Genomic DNA, 19,343 nt, shown 5'->3' on the forward strand with positions numbered 1-19,343 from the left:
AGACGAGCGTTGCCCGAGCGCGTGAGTGCGCGTGCCGGGAGCCCCGTGCCGCTGTGCCTAGGTTAGCGGGGTCCTGTCGCTGCTTGTGCCTAGATGCGTGGGGCCTCATCGCTGCTGCTTCTCCTCCTCCTCCTCGAGTGTGGAATTGTGTCCGCGCTCGCTCTGTCGACAGCTTTTAGATTATGTTTGCTTGAGATGGTTTTAGTTAGTATCATGTGTTTGTACGGTATGAGAAGTGGTCAAAGTTGTTTTTTGTATGAGAGCTTAGCAAACCAGATTATGTTTCCACTTGCAAAATAAACAATGGTCTCAGATGGCTGTCACCTGGTCAAGTTATCATACCAAGGGGACATTGAATGATACTAAAAAAATATGGTTAAGCTCGTGCTTAATATATTATTGCTCATTATACTGTGACTAGCCCGCACAAGTTTGCATTTGTGACAAAGTAAAATAAACCCTCCAAAAGCATTAATTACCATGTTCATTGCTTAATTAAATATGTAGAAAAATATGTAGAAAGACTGATGTTTCGAGCTAAAGCAATTCTTCATTGCTCCACCACCGCAAATGCATCACCTTCATTTTTATTAGTATTTTTGCGACAAATTGGTATTTTTTTATGACCAGGTAAGACCCCAGTGAGACTATGACTTAATTTTGCAAGGGAGACTTGTTCTATGGGGGCATTTTGGTCGTCATCCTATGTGAAGACTCGCCCCACCCTCACAATGTGGACTTTCTACAACTGGGAAAGAACTGTCAAGATATACGACCGCGGTGCATTTCTTCCTAAAACATTTAACGATACGTAAGCTTAGCTTATCGGGCCGCTGTAATACTTTTCAAAACCAATTTTTTTCCAAATTTTGGCCTCTCCTCGTGTGTGCGATCAGTGTGTATTTTCACGTATTATTTGTGTGCTTTACTGGCTGTAGTTTTTCGATAATGCTGCACACATCTTTAGTCATCAAGATGTAGAAATGCGATGGGTGCAGGAACCTCATTTCTTTATTGGTCTGAGTGTGGTTTGATGTTAACACAAAAATTCAAAGTAAAATCGAACGGATTTTTGGTTTAAAAGCTTACATAGTGCCTTTCACAATCGGTTGCCTTCAGGCACTTTTCAATATAAAATAACAAAAACCAACATACAAATAGCTCTCGTAGTTACACACCCAACATTATCCTATTCTGTCTGAAACAAGTTTAAGTTCTTGTTAATGAGGGAAAATAATTTAATATCGTGCACGATTAGGCACGCCTGCCATAGCTGCAGTGATATACTAAAATGTGCATGAGTAACTGCACTGGTGTGACATGACCATCACTTTAAATGCTTTTTTTCTCAATCGCTAAAACTTCAATCTCCTGTTGGACAGCCCAGGACACACTCGCGCTCTGTGTGCATATAGACAAGAGCCATTTTCTTTTGGGATGCGTCTTCCTCCAGCCCGGCCCATAACAGGCTTCTCCCGTGACCTCGTATCACGTCGGACGCAGCTTTCACCGCGGAGGTTTCGTAGAGCCGCGCGTCGTGCCATCTCCGCACCGGCGGTGCCGGTCGTGCTGACTCGCATCTCGGCGGCGGTGCGTGCTGTCCCCTCACCCACCCCACCCCCCGCACCGTCCAGGCCGACTCCCCGACGGTGCGCTGGCAGATGAGCCTCTACAAGGAGCTGCCGCACCGCAGGGAGGAGAACGGCGACCCCGAGCGCAGCGTGACGCGCCTGCTCGAGATCTCCTCCGTGCTCTACCACCTCGAGCAGGTGGAGCTGCCCTACAAGTCCAAGAAGGCCGTGTGGCACAAGATCCTGTCCAAGCAACGGCGGCGCGCGGTCGTCGCTTGCTTCCGCATGGCGCCGCTCTACAACTTGCCCAGGTGCTGCTGTGGCCCCCTTCCGCCGTCGTGCAGATATTTTCTTACCCTCGCCCCTCCTCCCAACTGCTGTGTAGCCCTATAGAGTATTAGGAAATATCAATGTTGATATAAACCCTCGCAGCTGTTGAACTGTGGAGGATAATGCATGGCCGTGTGAGATACTGGATTTGTGCAGGGTACTGATTCAGCAAGGCCAACATGCTGGGCTCCGGTGTTTGTAAATTAATGATTGTGAGACCGATAATCTCTCCCGCAGGCATCGAGCCATCAACCTCTTCCTCAGCGGCTATCAGCGGACGTGGATTGAGACGGAAGAGCACAGTTTCGAGGACCGGCTGATCGAGGATTTGGCTGTGAGTCGGTGCAGGCGGAGGGCAGTTGAGTTGTGAAGTCGGTAGCTGTATGATGTTGCATGATAAAACCAAAGACTCGGTACGTGACAAATGGTTCTCACGACTACCACGTTGGCAGCGGAGTGGACAAGTACAATTCACAAAAATTCTACCAAAACGTTTGTCAATAAACGCTGCCTTAAAATAAAAAAATATATAATCTGACATATCGGGCAATGGCCGTTCTACGAAGAACGGGTCACGTGCTAGGAAGATTTTATGTATTTTTTATTTTCAAGCAGTGTTATTGATGAATGTGTTGATGACTTATTTTGTTAGAGTGTTCTATGGATATACTGGCCCCTGCCATAGTAATGGTGACATTTCACCACTGGTTCCTGGGCTGCCAGTAGAAATGAGCACAGTGGCAATCATATCATCAATGGCTGGTCATAATTAGAACTGACAAGTAAGTGGGCATGGGCAGGACACTTCGCTTGAAGGGATGATTACCGATGGTCAAGGATAATGACGGAGTGGCTGCCAAGGGATGGAATGCATACGAGAGGACAAGCAACGGGGAGCTGGAACATATTTAATTAAAGCCCCCTTCTGCAATATTGATCTATAAATGTTTACTGCGCAGAGAGGATAATATAAAATATTCGTACGTAGGAGAAGCACGGTTGGCTACGTATGGTGTGAAAGAAGTTCAACATGCGCACGTGACAAGCAACTTCGTCGAGCTCTCATTTGTGGCCGGGTCGCTTCCCAAAAAGAAGCTGATTGCTCCGTGGGCTTCACCTGGCAAAATATATTTTTTATAGTTTTAGTCTTTTTTTGTAATTTGCTTACCTTTCCTAGACGTTGCACTTCTATCGTGTTTCTGTATTGTTTGTTGTAACGTTCTGACCCACCCCTACCGGACATCTGTGCAAAAGAGCTTCATGGCTCTTCGGATTCCTCCAGTGTAAATACATATTCTGATTCTGAATCTCAAGGCATTGGCTAACTGCAGAAAGCTCCTAAGATTGAGACGTTGGCCTGTGGATCTGAGGCCACGAATAGGGTGATTGACGGGGCAGAGCGGGTGGTCAAGGCGCCCGACGCCGCTCGCGCGGCATGCGCTGTGTGCGTGTGCGCAGCTGTCAGGCAGAGAGGAGGACGGAGAGAACGAGGACGGTGGGAAGCGGAGAGACCCGCTCCACCAGCTCATCCTGCACTTCAGTCATACGGCACTCACTGAGAAAAGGTGCCGCGGAAGAAACAGGTGTCGATTGGATTTGAGATTTGCAGTGCTTTGGTTTGAGTCTCATCTGCTGCTATCGGAAGGAATTCTCCCCCTCCCCACTCCAATGAATACGGGGCATTTCTCATTTTTGTTGATCGTCCAAAGCAAGTGATGGAACGTCCACATTCCTTAAGACTCAGTTCATTGTCCCCGCTGAACAATTGACGAACTGAGAACGAAGATGGGACGCGTCAACTCCTGACCGGGATTTAAATTTTTCAACCTTCCAGTTGCGAATTGTGCACTCTGCTATCCAACAGGACATTCAAGTAATGTATGAGAGTATATGTAACGGTAGAGTAGACTTTCGATTGGAAGGTTTTCAGTGCAAATCCCATTCAGGAATGGACACAGCCCACCGTCCGTCCAAAGTCGTCTGGAGTCAGTACCCGATAATCGCTTGAGCAGAGAGACGCTTTGGCCTGTTTTGAGGTACCAGCCTGCAGCTGTGTTTTTGTTGCAGTGACAGCTTGTGTTACGGGCGGTAGTGGTGGCGCAGTGATTGGTGCACTGAGTTATGAGTTCAGCGGCCTGAATTCAACTCCTGGCCTACACTAACATCATTAACAAGTTATATCTGGCCTTGTTCTGGGTCTCCCCATTCATCAACTTGCACTGAAGAGTACTGTGAAGTATATACAAACCACCCCCACAACCAACACAGCATAGGGATTCCTTCATCTAGTAGTAAAAGTGGTTGTAAGTTATTATTACAATTTTTTAAAATATTTATGACGTAAATAATACTTAGACTGAAATGAAATAAGTTACCTTTTAAACTGGGTTACTCATAAGAATTAAACTATCCGAATAATTTTTTCAGCCCACTTTGGCATGAATTGTCTCCTGCATATCATTCCAGTAATGGGGGTCCAAGCCATCGCTGGGAATCGAACTCATCTCGCTGGGTTTATAGCACAGTATGCTAAACGCAGCGCCGCCGCTCTTACTATTTTATGCATATATTTTTTTGATTATGTATCATCGACTTGAACATTTGAAAATCTGTCGTTTTTGATTCCGGGAAATGATGGTTATTGATCAATTGAGGCGTTTAAATGCGTGATTCGTACATTCAGTATGTGTGGTTCGTACATTGGGGTGCCACGGTGGTGAGATGTTAACTACCTCGCCTGGTATACAGGAGGTCGTGGGTTCGATCCTAGCCCTGATGCCTGAATATATTTGGAGTTTGCATGTTCTCCCTGTGGTCGTGTGGATTATTCTCCAGTTCTTCCTTCCAAATTTAGAATCAACATGTGTTTAGAGTATTTGGCTGCTACAAATTTCCACGTGATAAGCCACTTCGTTCAGCTATCATTTGTGGGCAGGTCCCTTCTGAAAAAGAGCTATACAGCTCCGTGGGCCTTACCTGGTAAAATAAAAAAATACTTAATTTAGTTTTTAGTTTGAGTAATGTACGCTGTTTTTAGCCCATTGCCTGCCCGCTTCAGTATTTGTGCACGCCGGAACACGCTTTATCTTTCCAGCAAACTCGAGGAGGATTTCCTGTACATCGCCTACGCATACATCATGGCCAAGGTGGGTGCCACCTCTGCCATTGTCACCATACGAGCCCGTCCGCATACATACATAAAAAACACATTTTCCTGCACACAAGTATACTTTGTCTTGGCCCTGCCTGTGAAAAAGTTCAGAGTTCGTCCGCTGCCCCACCAAGAATTTCTCTGCCCCTTCCTGGCAATATCAGCCCTAGACAACCCCAACAAACTGTTGCCTTCACACCTGGGATCAATTCCAACTGTGTTTGTGCAATTTGTAATTAATTGCGAGCACCATTGAATTATATCTCTGCGTTCGTAATTATATTTTCCAACGCTTTTTCCCACCATGCTCCCACCTCGTTGTATCCATTTATAACCTCACTGTCACGTAACCGTAATTATTCGGCAGATTGTAGAGGTGTGAATGAACGGACATATGAATAGATACGTGACGTAAAACTCTCAATTGTCCGTGGGTTGTGCGTTTATAAATTACATGCAAAAGTCGATGTGACGCACTAATGTAAGCGTTGCACTATTTGATACAGTGGTAGATCGATGCAGTAAAATCACGCTGACAAAATAAAAAATTACACGTCACGAACAATCACACACAAATCGTTTATTCAACTTAAAAACACCCGACGTTGCCTCTTGCCATTGCAGAGCTGCCATGCGCAGGAGGAGGATGAAGAGGGAGAGGAGGAAGTGAAGTCGTTTGAAGTGAGTCTCGCTGATACTTCTCAATGTGAGCCGCATTTACAATGAGGCTGAGAGGTTACTTGCCCCGCACCTCCGATTAGCACGGTTGGCTAAGTACGGTGCGAAAGAAGTTCAGCATCCATACATACATGCCTTCATTGTTTACTTCCCTGACTGTGGAATTTATTCTGCCGAAACCTGTATCACAGTGAAAAATTGGCTCGTCTTCATGATGCATGGAATTCCCAATTTGAATTGCCGCTATTGTAACCCATTTTGGAGGTGGTTAAACTATTCAGTGATTAACCAATGCATTGTTTAAACAATGCAGTGATTAAACAATGCAGTGATTAAACAATGTAAATCTGCAGAAGTAACGGTTTTGGCAATGACATTTTTTTTCACATATCCCATCCCAACGGAAGCGGTGGCAAACGAGCCAAACGCTGCACTGCTTGGCAAATTGGCTGTACGTCCACCTGCCCACCCTCACTTTGCCCCGCCTGTTGTCCCCGTGATCGCAGGAGAAAGAAATGGAGAAGCAGAAGCTGCTGTACCAGCAGGCACGGCTGCACGACCGCGGAGCGGCCGAAATGGTGCTGCAAATGATCAGCGCCAGCAAGGGTAGGAGTTGGCACAGTGGCACCCGAGGTGGCGTAGAAGCACAAATACAATAAATAAAAATGTCACACATTCATTTAATAACACTACCAAAAAGAGTAAACGCTATATAATGGGTGACATTTCGGGAAATGGCCGTACTTTACGGCGTTGAGATCGAGAGGCCAGAGATTTAGTGAATGAAAAGTTGGAGACTGCACTAATGCACCGTGGCGCCCTGCGAGAAATGTAGTTTTAATGATGTTTCTAGATGAACAGTCTTAAAATGGCATATGAACCCGTTACCCATGAGTAGATTGGGGTAACTGAGCTGACATTCACAAATAGTCCTTTTATTTGAGGCTGCCAGACCCTTTATAGAGCAGTGTCTCCACACTTGAATGAGCACTCGGCGGTGCTCAGCTCCATTGCCAGCGGTGAGATTCCTTATTCCTACGGCAGAGACTGGTCCCTCGTCAGCACAGCTGCTTATTCACTCGCTGCAAAGTGGTTTTCACTTTACACTCCCCTGGGAGGAATGATGGGCTAAGTCGCACCCTGACTAGGATATGAACTCGGAACCTTTCATCCGCACGGGTCAAGTGTTCTTCCACGGAACCACCGGAAAAATGTCTCGACATTTGCGTGTTACATCTGCTTAGAAATTTACATCTGGTGCCGACGGGTACAAAAATATTGTTAAAGTGCTGCAGTTTTGTGATTTCACACTCAATAAAACACAGCCGGGATGTAATCTACGGAATAAATCCAGCTTGCAATAATTTTAGTGACTGAAAATGTTTCATAACAGAAATGTTTTAAATTCTGATGAGTGTGTCTTTGCTGAGGACTCAAAACACTGACACTCTCTGTAGCTTCAAATGCAGATGGCACAGCTGGTCCTGGTGTGCATGTCCCCACCAACTATTATTTTTGCGGTCAGCCACACCAACTCTGATAGCACAACAGAAATCCTCACTTGGCACCCCACCAGTACCCACCACCACCAATTCCTCCACACTAACAGATCAGAATGTACAAAAAAACAAAAGGCTACAAAGAAGCATGGGGGGATGCATTCTTGTAATTACATAGAAATATAGTTAACATTTCGATTTAAAGCTTTCATGACTCCAGGGATTCATCTTCTTGGTTAACATTACACAGGCTCGAGACAAAACTCAATATGTTAAGAAGGAAAGTGGGCTTGTGCAGGACACATCGCGAGAAGTGATGATGGCCGATGGTCCAGAACAGGGATCGAGTGGCAGCCAAGGAATGGAATGCGACCAAGAGAACATCCAACGGGGAGATGGAGCGATAGGATCAGCTCGTGTGCAGGCGCTGCGTGGATTGTTACATCGCTGGATCGTGGGAGATGGCAGCAGCTTGTGGCTGATGACGATGGTGGTGGTGAATCTGATGAGTAAGGTGTGTGTGACTCCTGCAGGTAGTACTGGACCTATGGTGACTGCCACCCTGAAGTTGGGCATCGCCATACTCAATGGAGGCAACACCACAGTACAGCAGGTAAGGTGTCTAGGCCAGGGCCTGCCCATGCATATCAACCAGGGTTTCGGCTCGGAAAAAACTTTGCACGGTGATTCCGTTTTCTCTGGGCACTCTAGTTTCCTTGCTTTTGAAACAGAGATGTTCAAACAGTCATTGGACGATCCCAGAATGCTCCAACAACTAATTGAGGCTTCCCTGGACAACGGCCGTGGTTGTTACATTGGTCCTGTTTCGATATTAGAGTATCCGTGAGACCAAATACTCGGACGAGACTGTATAAGTTGACCTTTTGAGGTTCAGTGTCAGTTGAAGGAAGCATAGCCAGATGTTGGTGGCATCAGCGTCTTCAAAATATTTGCCCGCTCAAAACAATCACTCTTCTGTTCTAGATTTGAAGCTTTCGTGACTGCAAGGATTCATATTCTTAGGTTTTTTCGGTAAAGTCACGTAGGTTAAACATTTAAATTACAATTAATAAAAGTAAAATAAAATTAAAATAAAAATCACGACGTTTCGGAGGCAACACAAGCCTCCGTCTTTAGGTGGAACCGTCACAGCACGCTTGCTGTATCAAGTAATTTTATTTTATTTTACTTTTATTAATTTACATTTTTTACCTACGTGACTTTACCGAAAAAAACCTAAGAACACTCTTCTGTTGGCCGTCCTGTAGTGGAGTCTTCTTTTCCTTTTCTTTTCCTTGTCCATTCGGTTGTTTTTTGCTCTAATTTCTATTTTAATTCCTTGTGTCTGTTTTTAGGTTATGGCTTTTGTCATTGTGGGTAGCCCAAGCCACTCCTGCCAGTGAGACTCGCCTGGTCTTTTGAGTTGCCACCTGGTCTCACACTAAATCAGCTTGAACCTCCTAGCCCAATGCCCTGTTGCCCAACAGCTTCCCTTCAGAATTGAAGACCAAAGTGAAATGTCTCCTTTGCTCAAACGAGCAATAGGCCAGTGCTCGTGTTCTACTGGCGACCTTGAGAGAGTTAAAAAAAATTGCACATAATCCCCTCCGACAGAGGGGACTATCATCATCTCAGAATATTCATTTTTGAGATGCCACAAAATCATACTCGCTTCATCAACCCTGCTGTCGGGATGATTTTCCGAGTTAACCTCCAACCGGGATTTCAACTCACCACTATCTATCTGTGAGGTAAGCACTCGGCAGTGATTATTTTACCGAGGCCTGTGTTTTTCTCTTGGCATAAATTTGTTTGCAGAAAATGTTGGACTACCTGAAAGAGAAGAAGGACGTTGGGTTTTTCCAGAGCGTCGCAGGCCTCATGCAGTCCTGCAGGTGAGGTACAACCCAGGTTTACAGCTTCCCATTGGGGGCTTGGCGGGAAGGGATTCGGTGAAGGTGGAGTAGCCGTTCCCCTGGTTTCAAAATAATTCACGGTCCCATCAAGGTCTACCACCTCTCTTGGTTTTACCTGGACTGTATAACCTACTTTACATCTTTCGATTTAAAGCTTTCGTGACTGCAGGGATTCATATTCTTGGTTCTTTCGGTAAAGTCACGTAGAAGGGAAATAATAAAATATTTAAAATAATTGGACGCTGTCTTTCCGACAGCTCTGTTTCTTCACATGAGGACGGCTGCTTGCGTTGTGGCTGAAATGTCGTGAGAATTTTATTTTATTATGTTTAATTTGTATTATTTTATTATTTCCCTTCTACGTGACTTTACCGAAAGAACGTTACATCATACTTTCTCCTGCCGTATCCGAACGAATGGAAGCACATCCACCCAGTGGTGATATCGTTACACTTTGATGAAAAATAAGAATAAGTTTGTACCCTTTTGGGCAATAAAACAGGTGTTAAGATGTTCGCCTTTTGGCATTCTGTGGCCTAACAATGGTGAGACAAGGCCATACAGAAGGTTGTCTCTGGTGTGGGCCATCAGTTTCAAAGACAACACATATATTATCAGAGCATGTTTCTTTGCGTGTTTTGCCACAAGTACGTGTGGTTGATGCAGACTCGTTGCCTTGCAAAAGATATCTATTTGGTGTTTGAACATCTTAACACCTGTTTTATTGCCAGAAAAGGGTAAAACCTATTCTTGTTTTTCATTATTTTTGATACTGGCAAAAAGGTCCCATACTCATTACTCTTTGCTTGTCTGGTTTCATGCTGACATTTTACCTTTTCTCTTTGTGCAGTGTGCTGGACTTGAATGCGTTTGAGAGGCAGAACAAAGCAGAGGGCCTTGGCATGGTGACCGAGGAGGGATCCGGTAAGGTCTTATTCTTTCATCGCAATGCACACGTACACACACGCCGTCTCTTAATATGAACACATGTTTTTCTTGTGGGCTCTCTCGCGTGTTCTTAATCAGTGTATTAGTTATTAACTGTGCCATTTGTTCACTGTAATATGTATTTGTTCAGTGGGAAACCTTTTCGGAAAAGCCGAAGTGTTGTTAATTCGCTCGTCGGAGAAAGAATTCGTGAAGTGGTTTTAAATCCGTGAAAATTTGAGCATGTCCATTGGTTGCCCTTTGCTGTTAAGTTTAGGTTTCTTCCTGCTTCTCCAGTGCAATCGTAAACTTCGGTTTTATTTTATTACTTCTTTGACCTTTTATATAAAAAATACTTGAAATAAACCAAGTTCAGAAGTGCTTCCACTTGCAAAAAAAAAATTCAAGCTGATATGTGGACAAAAAAACCGTCAAACTCTTGGCGCACTTTGGGAATGTAATATTGTAATTCCATATTCTCATTGACTACTGGTACCAGTGAATGCACAAACACACACACACATACAGACGTACATGAGCTCGGCCACACACAGACACGTGGGAGCACGCACACGCTCGTGCAGCTGTCGCCGAAGTCGTTATAGCCCGACTACAACTGGCGAATGGCAAAGTGCTGCAGAGTGAATATTAATGTCTTGAACGAGTAGGCAGGGTTCTCCAACCGGTCAGGGGCATTACCACAGACAGACATGGCCATTATGTAACCCGACATGGGTGTACGTTCTGCCGTGTGCTAGGAATTATGAACATAGAACGGTCGAGGTCGTGGTAGCCTAATCATACCAGTGTTAGCAGGAGTGCTAATGGATGGTAAGATAATGTTAAGTATCAATTTCTTGACGTTGAGAACCAGTTGCTAAGAGTAACACTTGAGGGGACAATGGTGGCACTAGGCTAGAATAACAAAATCGCTTGGTTTGCCTACAGGGTCTCTGACAAATACTCCCTCATCATTCAGACTCCGTAATGTTTCTCGTTGCGCTGTTTGATGAATGGACAGCAGCGGTCGAAGGCAGAAGATTGTGACTTCTCAGTTGGCAACAGAGAGTTTTACACTGGCGGTGCCTTGGAAACAATAACGTTTGGGAAGAAAAACACGATCGGCTAATCAAATCTTTCGATAACATCTGGGTGCACAAGCACGAGCTGAATGCACATTTAGCTCGTAATAAATGTATGCGGAGAGGATTCTGTGTTTTTATGATTAAATTTGTAATTTTTAGTGCTGTCACGTGCTCTCCCCTTTCCCTTGCCCCCCACCCTCTTCCCACTTTACCTTATTTTCAAATGTTGGCCCTCACTTAAGTAAAGTGCATTCAGAGGCAGTTGCATTTAAATAAAAATGTCATATTGTTGTTGTACCTACCGAGGTTTTTTCATTAACAAATATCTAGAAATGAAAACTAAAACCATCAAAGAAAGAACCGTTTCAAGACACTGTATTGTGAAATGCTCTTTCCAACTATGAGTCACAATCTCCTGAATTCCATATAAGCTATTTCTTAGAGGGGGTTTAAATGCAAAAGGGGTGAGCCTTTGTTGAGCATCTTTTAGAAGGTTACGCTTGGAAATAAATAAGACAAAGTAAAAGTGATTTCCAGATAGAATGAGCAGGGAGCAAGTGCTGTCCTGCAGTGTGTACATCCCTGAATCGATGGTGGAAAGTCGACATTGTATGTATGTTGAACTTCTTTCGCACCGCACGTAGCCAACCGCGCTAATCAGAGGTGCGGGTGGGGGGAGACCAACAAACTAAACACAAAAAGTGGTTCTAAAGACGTGAGATTTCAATCTAGATTCCTTTGATGGGGGCAAATACTATCATCGGACAACAAAAATTGATTTTATCAGAGGACATCGACAAACAGGTGAGTTTACCGACCCCCAACCAAGATTTTAACTCTCTCCACCTTCCCGATTGTGAGCTGCTAATTTTGACTACCTCTGTGCCACCCAGCGAGAATGCCCACCGTTTAGAGCATGTGTGTTTTAAAAGGATGCAAGATGGCAATTTTGTAAGAATAAAATCACAACGACGTCTTCTTAAACCTCGCGGTGGACACACGAAGTGAGAATTGTGTCGGCTTCCTAAGGGGAGGGATGTGTTTTCGACTGGCTGGAAGGGGTGAGTTTTTTTTTACTTGAAAAAGTACGCAAAAATAACAATTTATTCCCAACGTTATCCTTCTGTCTGCAAAATATATGTATCCGAGGTATAACACAAATAAATTAACCTCCAGAATATTTAGAGCTGTCATAATCTCAGAATATTTATCAATAGAAGGAACATACCTTTTGCGAATATTTAATCTCCCGAGGCAAAGCAAAACAAACAAACGGTCGAGGCTGAACACTACACCGCTCCATCCCGTGCTGCAGAATTTGCTCATTATTCACTTCCAGCGAGAGAGCCCATGGTTGCGATTCACTTGAAGTATCACGAATGTGATTCACTCTTTCGCTCGAAAAAAAAGAGGTTGACATCACGACTCAAGTGACGCAGTGGCGCATACAGCTCACCGTGTTTCCCGCAGCTCGTGTCTAAATGTTTGCTTGCGAATTGCGGGACATTGGGCCCTGTCCCTTCCCTTACCTTTACGTGTCGTTGATGTTTTACATTGCTGTGACGTTTGTGTCCATCATACTAATATGGCACCAAATTTAAAACAAAGCTGTGTTTTTCTTTAACTTGTTTTTTTTTAACGATGAGAGAAGTAAACATATAAATGCCACCCATCAACGTGCTACATACCCTTTTAACAACAATGTCTGTGGAGGAACTCCCCTTCTCCTAGCATAGATTTTTTTACTAATCTAATACCTCAACTCAGCTGCTGTATTTGCATTTAATTTTCAAGCAAATTCTCACGTCTCTGTCTTTCCCTCTCCCGCCCCTCCTACCTGACCCCGGCACCCTTGCCCCCTCCAAACCTGCTCCGTTTGTGCTGATCCCCCTCACCCGTGTTCCTCCCCTGTCCTCACGCTCCAGTTCCCAGACATCAACGGGGTAACTACATGCTGCCATGCGTTTGTGCTCATCGTGTGCTTTTTGTGTAGCTTGTTAGCTCGTGCGTGCGTGCGCAACCGTGCTGCACCTTAACGAATTTGCCGTACGGGTGAAGGCAAGTGCGTTGGTGGGGGTGGGAGGGTGGTGCGGCTGGGTATGTGATCGGGCCCATCGGCCTCATTTTTGGCATTCGTGAAGCAGTCCGATTCATCACGTAGCTGCGGCCGAGTGGTGCCACCAGTGCCGAATGCTGTATAACTCTCAACCCTCGTGGCTAATCAATTATGAGATTATTATGACCCGCATGAACTAAGATAAATTGCCCTGCCACTGACTGTGAATGTGCATGGTTCTATAAATTGGCTGGAGAGCGCAAGCGATCAGCATGCTGTTCCCACTGAGAAAATGCTTTGGGGTGAACAGCTTAATTCGTGTAACCGCCTTAAATATTTTCTTGAGATGTTTACCCAAGTGTGCTCATTTTAAGGCCTGTGCATCACTCACGAGAATCGGCCTGCTGCCTCATTACATCCAGTAAACATGCCACGCTGGGCCAACTTTGGCATTCGTTGAAATACTCTTTGGTTCTTTCGGTAAAGTCACGTAGGTATAAAATAAAATAATTTTTTATAATAATAATTTAATTAAACATTTGAAAAAATGTCATTAAATCACGACGTTTCGGAAGCAACACAAGCTTCCGTCATCAGGTGGGAAAACCACAGCACGAAATAAAATGACTGTAGTGGACAAGAGTCGTTCGTAACAAGATATTATATACGGCAAGACGGGGGGGGAGGAGCCAGGGAGGAGAAGCAGGTGGGGGGTGATGAAAAGGTTTTTTCTTTTATTTTATACCTACGTGACTTTACCGAAAGAACCAAAGAGTATGGAACATTGCAGTCACGAAAACTTAAGATCTATTCGTTGAAATGTTGGTCCAAAGTTCAACTTTAACTGGGTTGTTGCTATTAAAACCCCTTCCACGTCAGAAAAAAACTATTTCCAACGAAAAGTTTCACCCCAATTGTTTTCAAATAAATGTCGCTTCAAATTATTGGATACAACAACATGTATCCCTTGTAAAAAGGAGCGAACAAATCTCAATGGACTTCATTCAAATACAGCATCTATAAACCAATGCATTCTTCCAAGTGTGCAAAAAAATGAACCTTGCCCTGCCTCCCCACACCATCTATTTGAACCAATCTCAGGTTGTGTTGGAATCCCAGTCTGGAGTTGTTTTCAGTGCTCAGGTCCATACTCCACTGTCCCCAGCCCCCACTGCCCCTGGGCAGTTGCCATTTCAGAATCGGAATATTTAAAATAAACTGGAGAAGGAATCCGAATATTTAGACTGGAGGAGGAATCTGATGAGCTATGAAGCTCTTTTTCACAGATATCCGGTATGGGCGGGTCAGCAAGTTACAACAGCAAACAGTGCAAAAACAATAAAGGAGTGCAAAATAGAGGAAATGTAAAAAAACAACTTCATTGTACATGTTAGATTGGACAAGGCGGCACAGACGGCAACAAAACAATCCCAGACCACACCAAGATAACACAACACAGCAGTAGTCCCTCATCAACACAATGGAACATTCACATTGAGCTATCGATACTACACCAGGTAATGATCAAATTTGACGCCCGTGAGAACGAGAGGCATGCGGTGGGCGACCGCTCGCTCCACACGCGTTGGCCTGTGGTGCCAGCTCCTTTTTGTGTTGATTTTCATATCGTAAATGTTTTTATTTTATTTCTTATTTCAATATCTCACTTATTTTCCCTTGCTAGAGGATCTACGTCTCAGTGAGCTCTCATCCTGTTAGAAATAACATTTTCTCAGGTGTAAGCGTTGTTCTTCACATCATGTGACTTTTGCAGAAAATGAACGGACTGATTTGTGTTCTCTGGAAGAAAAATAAACACGGACTGGTATTTTGGGCAAATGGAGGTGGGGATTTTGGTCAGTCCTCTCATTGGTATGAGTTGTAGCAACTAGTTGTCTTCATATTTTTTCAGATGTGTCTTTATTCTAATGGGATTAGGGTTACGTTTATGCTTGTTCCTTAATGCTCGTGATTTTGTCACGTTGTAAATTACAAGGGTGAGAAGCTCACAAAACAAAAGAACATCAAAATAGAACGGAACAAGACTTTAAATTGGTGCACTTAGTTTATGACCAGTGGTGTAGCGTGGTTCGCACGGTTCCTGATGCAAGGATTGACATTGGGCCCTCTGTACAATTTCCTCCAAATCTTCATAGCCTAGTGCCTTGGGCCGCTCTGGCTTGTGGGGCCTGGTTGCAGGCCTGCACACGCTATAGCCACACCACAGTTGAACATACCATGCAAGTACGTCGTGGTTAAATCGTTTAAACGGTCGGCGAAACGAGCTCCGTTAAAACACAGTGGTCTCTTGGCACCGATGCAAAGCACTTTGGTTGCAGTGCCGCTTGTTGGACTGCCCCAAGCTTTTGCAGTTTGGCCGATCGTCTCAATAGTCGTGCGTGCGCCACGACACCACGACGTGCGCTGCGTTTGCTGTGTTTCACTTGTGTGGTTGTGCGTGTGTATGTGTGGTGGTGTGTTTTTTGTCGTTTTTTTGTTCCTGTTCTTGTTTCATCGGGGGTGGTCTCGGCTATTGATGGTGAACGCGGCAGCCAAAACTTTTCCAGCCTCCTGAACGATGAGCTGGAATGACCGACGGGCACACACTTATCCCATGCACGTTTAACTAAGCATGTCCTGAGGCTTTGATGGAGAAGAAAGGCATTGATTGGAAGGTCATGAAGCCCGATGAGATTCTCTGTCTCAAAAAAATCCCATAAAGCGCTCGACCGGCCTCTAAATTGTCCTCCACAACACAAACGTCTTGTGTGCATTTAAGTTCCAGGCAAGAAACGTGAACCCAGTACACCAACCGCTTCCCTTCTGAAAACATCACGGCCAGCTACTCTGCGTTATGAGCCCGGTCATCTGAGTTTGATTCCTGGGAATTCAGAATCAGAATATTTATTGTATCCGATCAGCTACGAAGCACTCTTTTTTGTTCACAGATGTACGGTAGGGGCGGGTCAGCATGGCACAACAGCAGGCAGTACAAGCAAAAAAAACACAATAGGAGTGCAAAATAGAGAAACGGTAAACGAGTCACGAGTTGGGGTCCCGGACTGGTTCAGGTGTCACTTTCCACTGACGTTAGCCACGGCCGGGAGTCACACTTGGACGCGCAGGTGTATAGTGCAGTGCACCACCCACAGCGCCACCAATTACCCCTTCAGAGCACAATTCATAGGTCAATACCGGCTTCATCATTGGTTTCAAGAGTCCGCCCAACAAAGCTCAAGACCACCCCTGATGCTTAAGTGCCCCGCTTGCCTCGACGATCTCTTGCTCCGTGTGGTCGTGCCGTTTGTGTCGCCGTGTGTCGCGCGCGTGCCGTGGCCTTCCGCCGTAGCCGTGTCGCCTTCCTGTGCCGTCCCGTGCGCTGCTGTAGGTGTCATGAGTTTGCCGTGGGCGTCAGGATATACCGCCGTTGCCCTCCCCCCCCCCCCCCCCCGGTGTCGTGCCTCGCTTGCCGTCACGTGCTGCTGTTTGCGGGGCATCGCGCTGTCGCGTCGTCGTGTGTGTTGTCCGCGCCGTGGCGTTCCGTCGAGGGTGCGGGCGGGACTTGTGGGGCCCACTCGGAATGCGGCCACCGGCCGCCCTGCGCCCTTGATCAAGTCGGTTGTGCTGCTTCAAAGGACACCGTTAATGACTCCCCATCAGGAAACGTCAGCTGCCGCCCTGTGCAAAAAAGCGTTGGACTTGAGCTCCTCGCCCGTTATCGAACGTAAACCGGGCGCACTCGTGGATCTGTGTGTGCAATACCTTGCTGAGTGGGATTTCTTAGGTGGGTAAGACAGAGTTACCACCCATTTCTCCTTTGACGGAACTTTTCCTTATGTTTTGTCTTTTTTGTAAGTTCTGTCAGGCACGTGCATTTCAGTGAATATCTGCATCGCAGGTTTAATACGGTTTTAGTTTGAGTCTCTCACTGCTCTCTTCCCCAATAATGAAATTATTCCCTCAACCCAAACACTTTTTTTTTTTAACAAATTATTCTTATTTTACCAGGTTAGGCTCACTGAGCCATATAGCTCTTCTTTTTCAGAAGCAACAAATGATAACTCAACGAAGTGGTGTGTATCCCGTTGACGTTGATAGCAGCCAAATACTCTAAACGCACGTTTCTATGACCAGCAAAGGAGCTTGGGTCGCCGGGTTCATCGCGCAGTGTGCTATCCATTGAGCCACCGTTCCCCAAATCCCATTTTGGATGCAATATGGAGCCAAATCTCATGTTTTATTCCTATCTTGGGATGCTATGATTTATAAAGTGTTGCTTATTTTATGTTGACAGTTGGCAAGCATTAACTAATTACATTCTTGCACATTTGGTTGACATTGTTTCTTCTACATTGTTTAAACGAAAGATTTGATGAATTGGAGCAAATAAAAGTGCATGAACATTGAGGAAAACTTCCGTAAAAGTGCACAGAGCAGGTGGCAGCGTGAAGACGATCAACACCAATAAAACATCGGTGGGGAGTTTGCTACAACCACCAGAATGTAATGTTAAACCACCTTTTTTCCTACAGGTTAACCATACTTGCCACTATAAAAAAACAGCCAGTAAATATGTTTTAGTGATGGATGTCAGTGACCACTTGTTCTAGTCGGGTTTATTCCAGAATATGGACGCTACTCAATTTGCCTGTAGGTTGTATTTGGATGGAATTTATAATTTTCAGAATTTGTAAATAAATCAATGAAGCCAGTAATTATATTTTAAAAAATTCGATGAAAATTAAAGTTGTATATTTGTCTCCATATTTATGATTTTTCTTGTTGCCAATATATTAGTTTAGTGGTATAATGAATGTTTGTATAACGGGACTGTTTGAAATGTTTTATACTTGGCAAATCATTTAAAATTGTAAACTATAAAGAAAGGAAGACAGTCTGTCCTACGAGATTTTATATGACTTTCTACCCTACAAGATTATATTATTGTGAATTTAACCTTGAATAACCGTGGCATAAATACTGAAGAAATATAACTTGCCATGAACAAAAACCACAGAACAACAGTTTTATTTTATTTTAATTAATATTAACGACCATTAAACCATCAGAGTTTACCTCTCTATGAAATATTAACTTCGGATTTTATATCTTAAGGCAGAACCATTTATAGCCCAGATTACGCATTTGAACAGTGTGGTTTATTGATAATTAAGTGGAACTCTTCTGTCCATTGCATCTACTGTTAATGCAGCAGCACCTTGTTGGTATCCGTTAGACCTTAGAGGTGTTTCGCACGGCGGACGACGAAGCTGGGGCTCGCCTCGAAGCAGAACACGTGCTCAGGTTCGAACCGGACGGCCGCGCTTTGCGCGATCACCCCCTCCCGCGCGAGTGACACCGGACCGCGGCCGTGCCGTTGCCCCCTTGTGTGTCCGTGCAGCCGACAAGGCGATGCAGGACGTGGAGTTCACCTGCGACCTCTTCCGCTTCCTGCAGCTGCTGTGCGAAGGCCACAATTCAGGTGACGCTGTCGGGGGTTGCGCTCTCGCTGCGGAGTTCACCCGCAGTCGACGCGCTGTTTTTGACGCCGCGCTTAGGCATCCCTATATTTTTTTTAACACAAACACATTCCTGCGGAGGGAGCTGGTAGGAACGTTGAGTTGCTCGGTCAATGGCCAGGGTCAACGGCGGTGTGGTGTATTCCGCAAATATGCCCGACTGTGAGGGCGGGCACAAGCCGGCGTGAGTAGGTTAAACGTTGAGTTTTATAAGGGCACCACGGGGTGACCAGCCCCTTCCCACCCAGCCCCAGGTGGTTCCTACCAGTAAAACCCACCTCTTCGGTGCATCTGTGGTAGATTTGAATTGCCTGATTTTAATTACCATTTGAAAAATAATGTGAGTTTTTATTGGTTAGGATTTGTGTATACATATTAAGTTGCCTTGGGCAGTGGTTGGCAAACTGTGATGCGTGGACCACTGGTGGTTCACAAGGCCCAAGGAGGTGGCCCCTGGAACTGTTGAAAAACACTTTTTTTTCTAAAACCAGATATTTGTGTTATTGTGCCTTCTCATTATGCGAGTCGATAAAAAGCAAGTGAATGGTTTTTATTAAAAATATGTCGGCACCTTTCGAATAGTTTTGATGCTCTGCATAGGTTATTGGTGC

The 19,343-nt window shown here is 44.9% G+C and overlaps 1 protein-coding gene across 1 annotated transcript in view; it reads left to right on the forward strand.

Annotated features, from left to right (window-relative positions):
* LOC133347254 (ryanodine receptor 2-like) overlaps positions 1 to 19,343 on the forward strand; it is a 323,764-nt gene that overhangs the window by 261,122 nt on the left and 43,299 nt on the right. The window contains 11 exon segments of the mRNA XM_061559372.1: positions 1,635 to 1,882; positions 2,139 to 2,235; positions 3,360 to 3,484; positions 4,996 to 5,047; positions 5,677 to 5,733; positions 6,237 to 6,336; positions 7,763 to 7,842; positions 9,048 to 9,124; positions 9,996 to 10,069; positions 13,083 to 13,100; positions 18,615 to 18,695. Of these exon segments, the coding sequence (XP_061415356.1) occupies positions 1,635 to 1,882; positions 2,139 to 2,235; positions 3,360 to 3,484; positions 4,996 to 5,047; positions 5,677 to 5,733; positions 6,237 to 6,336; positions 7,763 to 7,842; positions 9,048 to 9,124; positions 9,996 to 10,069; positions 13,083 to 13,100; positions 18,615 to 18,695 (1,009 nt within the window).

Source organism: Lethenteron reissneri, chromosome 25, assembly GCF_015708825.2.
Source record: "Lethenteron reissneri isolate LAM-NWPU_2019-01 chromosome 25, ASM1570882v1, whole genome shotgun sequence".
In the NCBI taxonomy this organism is placed as follows: domain Eukaryota; kingdom Metazoa; phylum Chordata; class Hyperoartia; order Petromyzontiformes; family Petromyzontidae; genus Lethenteron; species Lethenteron reissneri.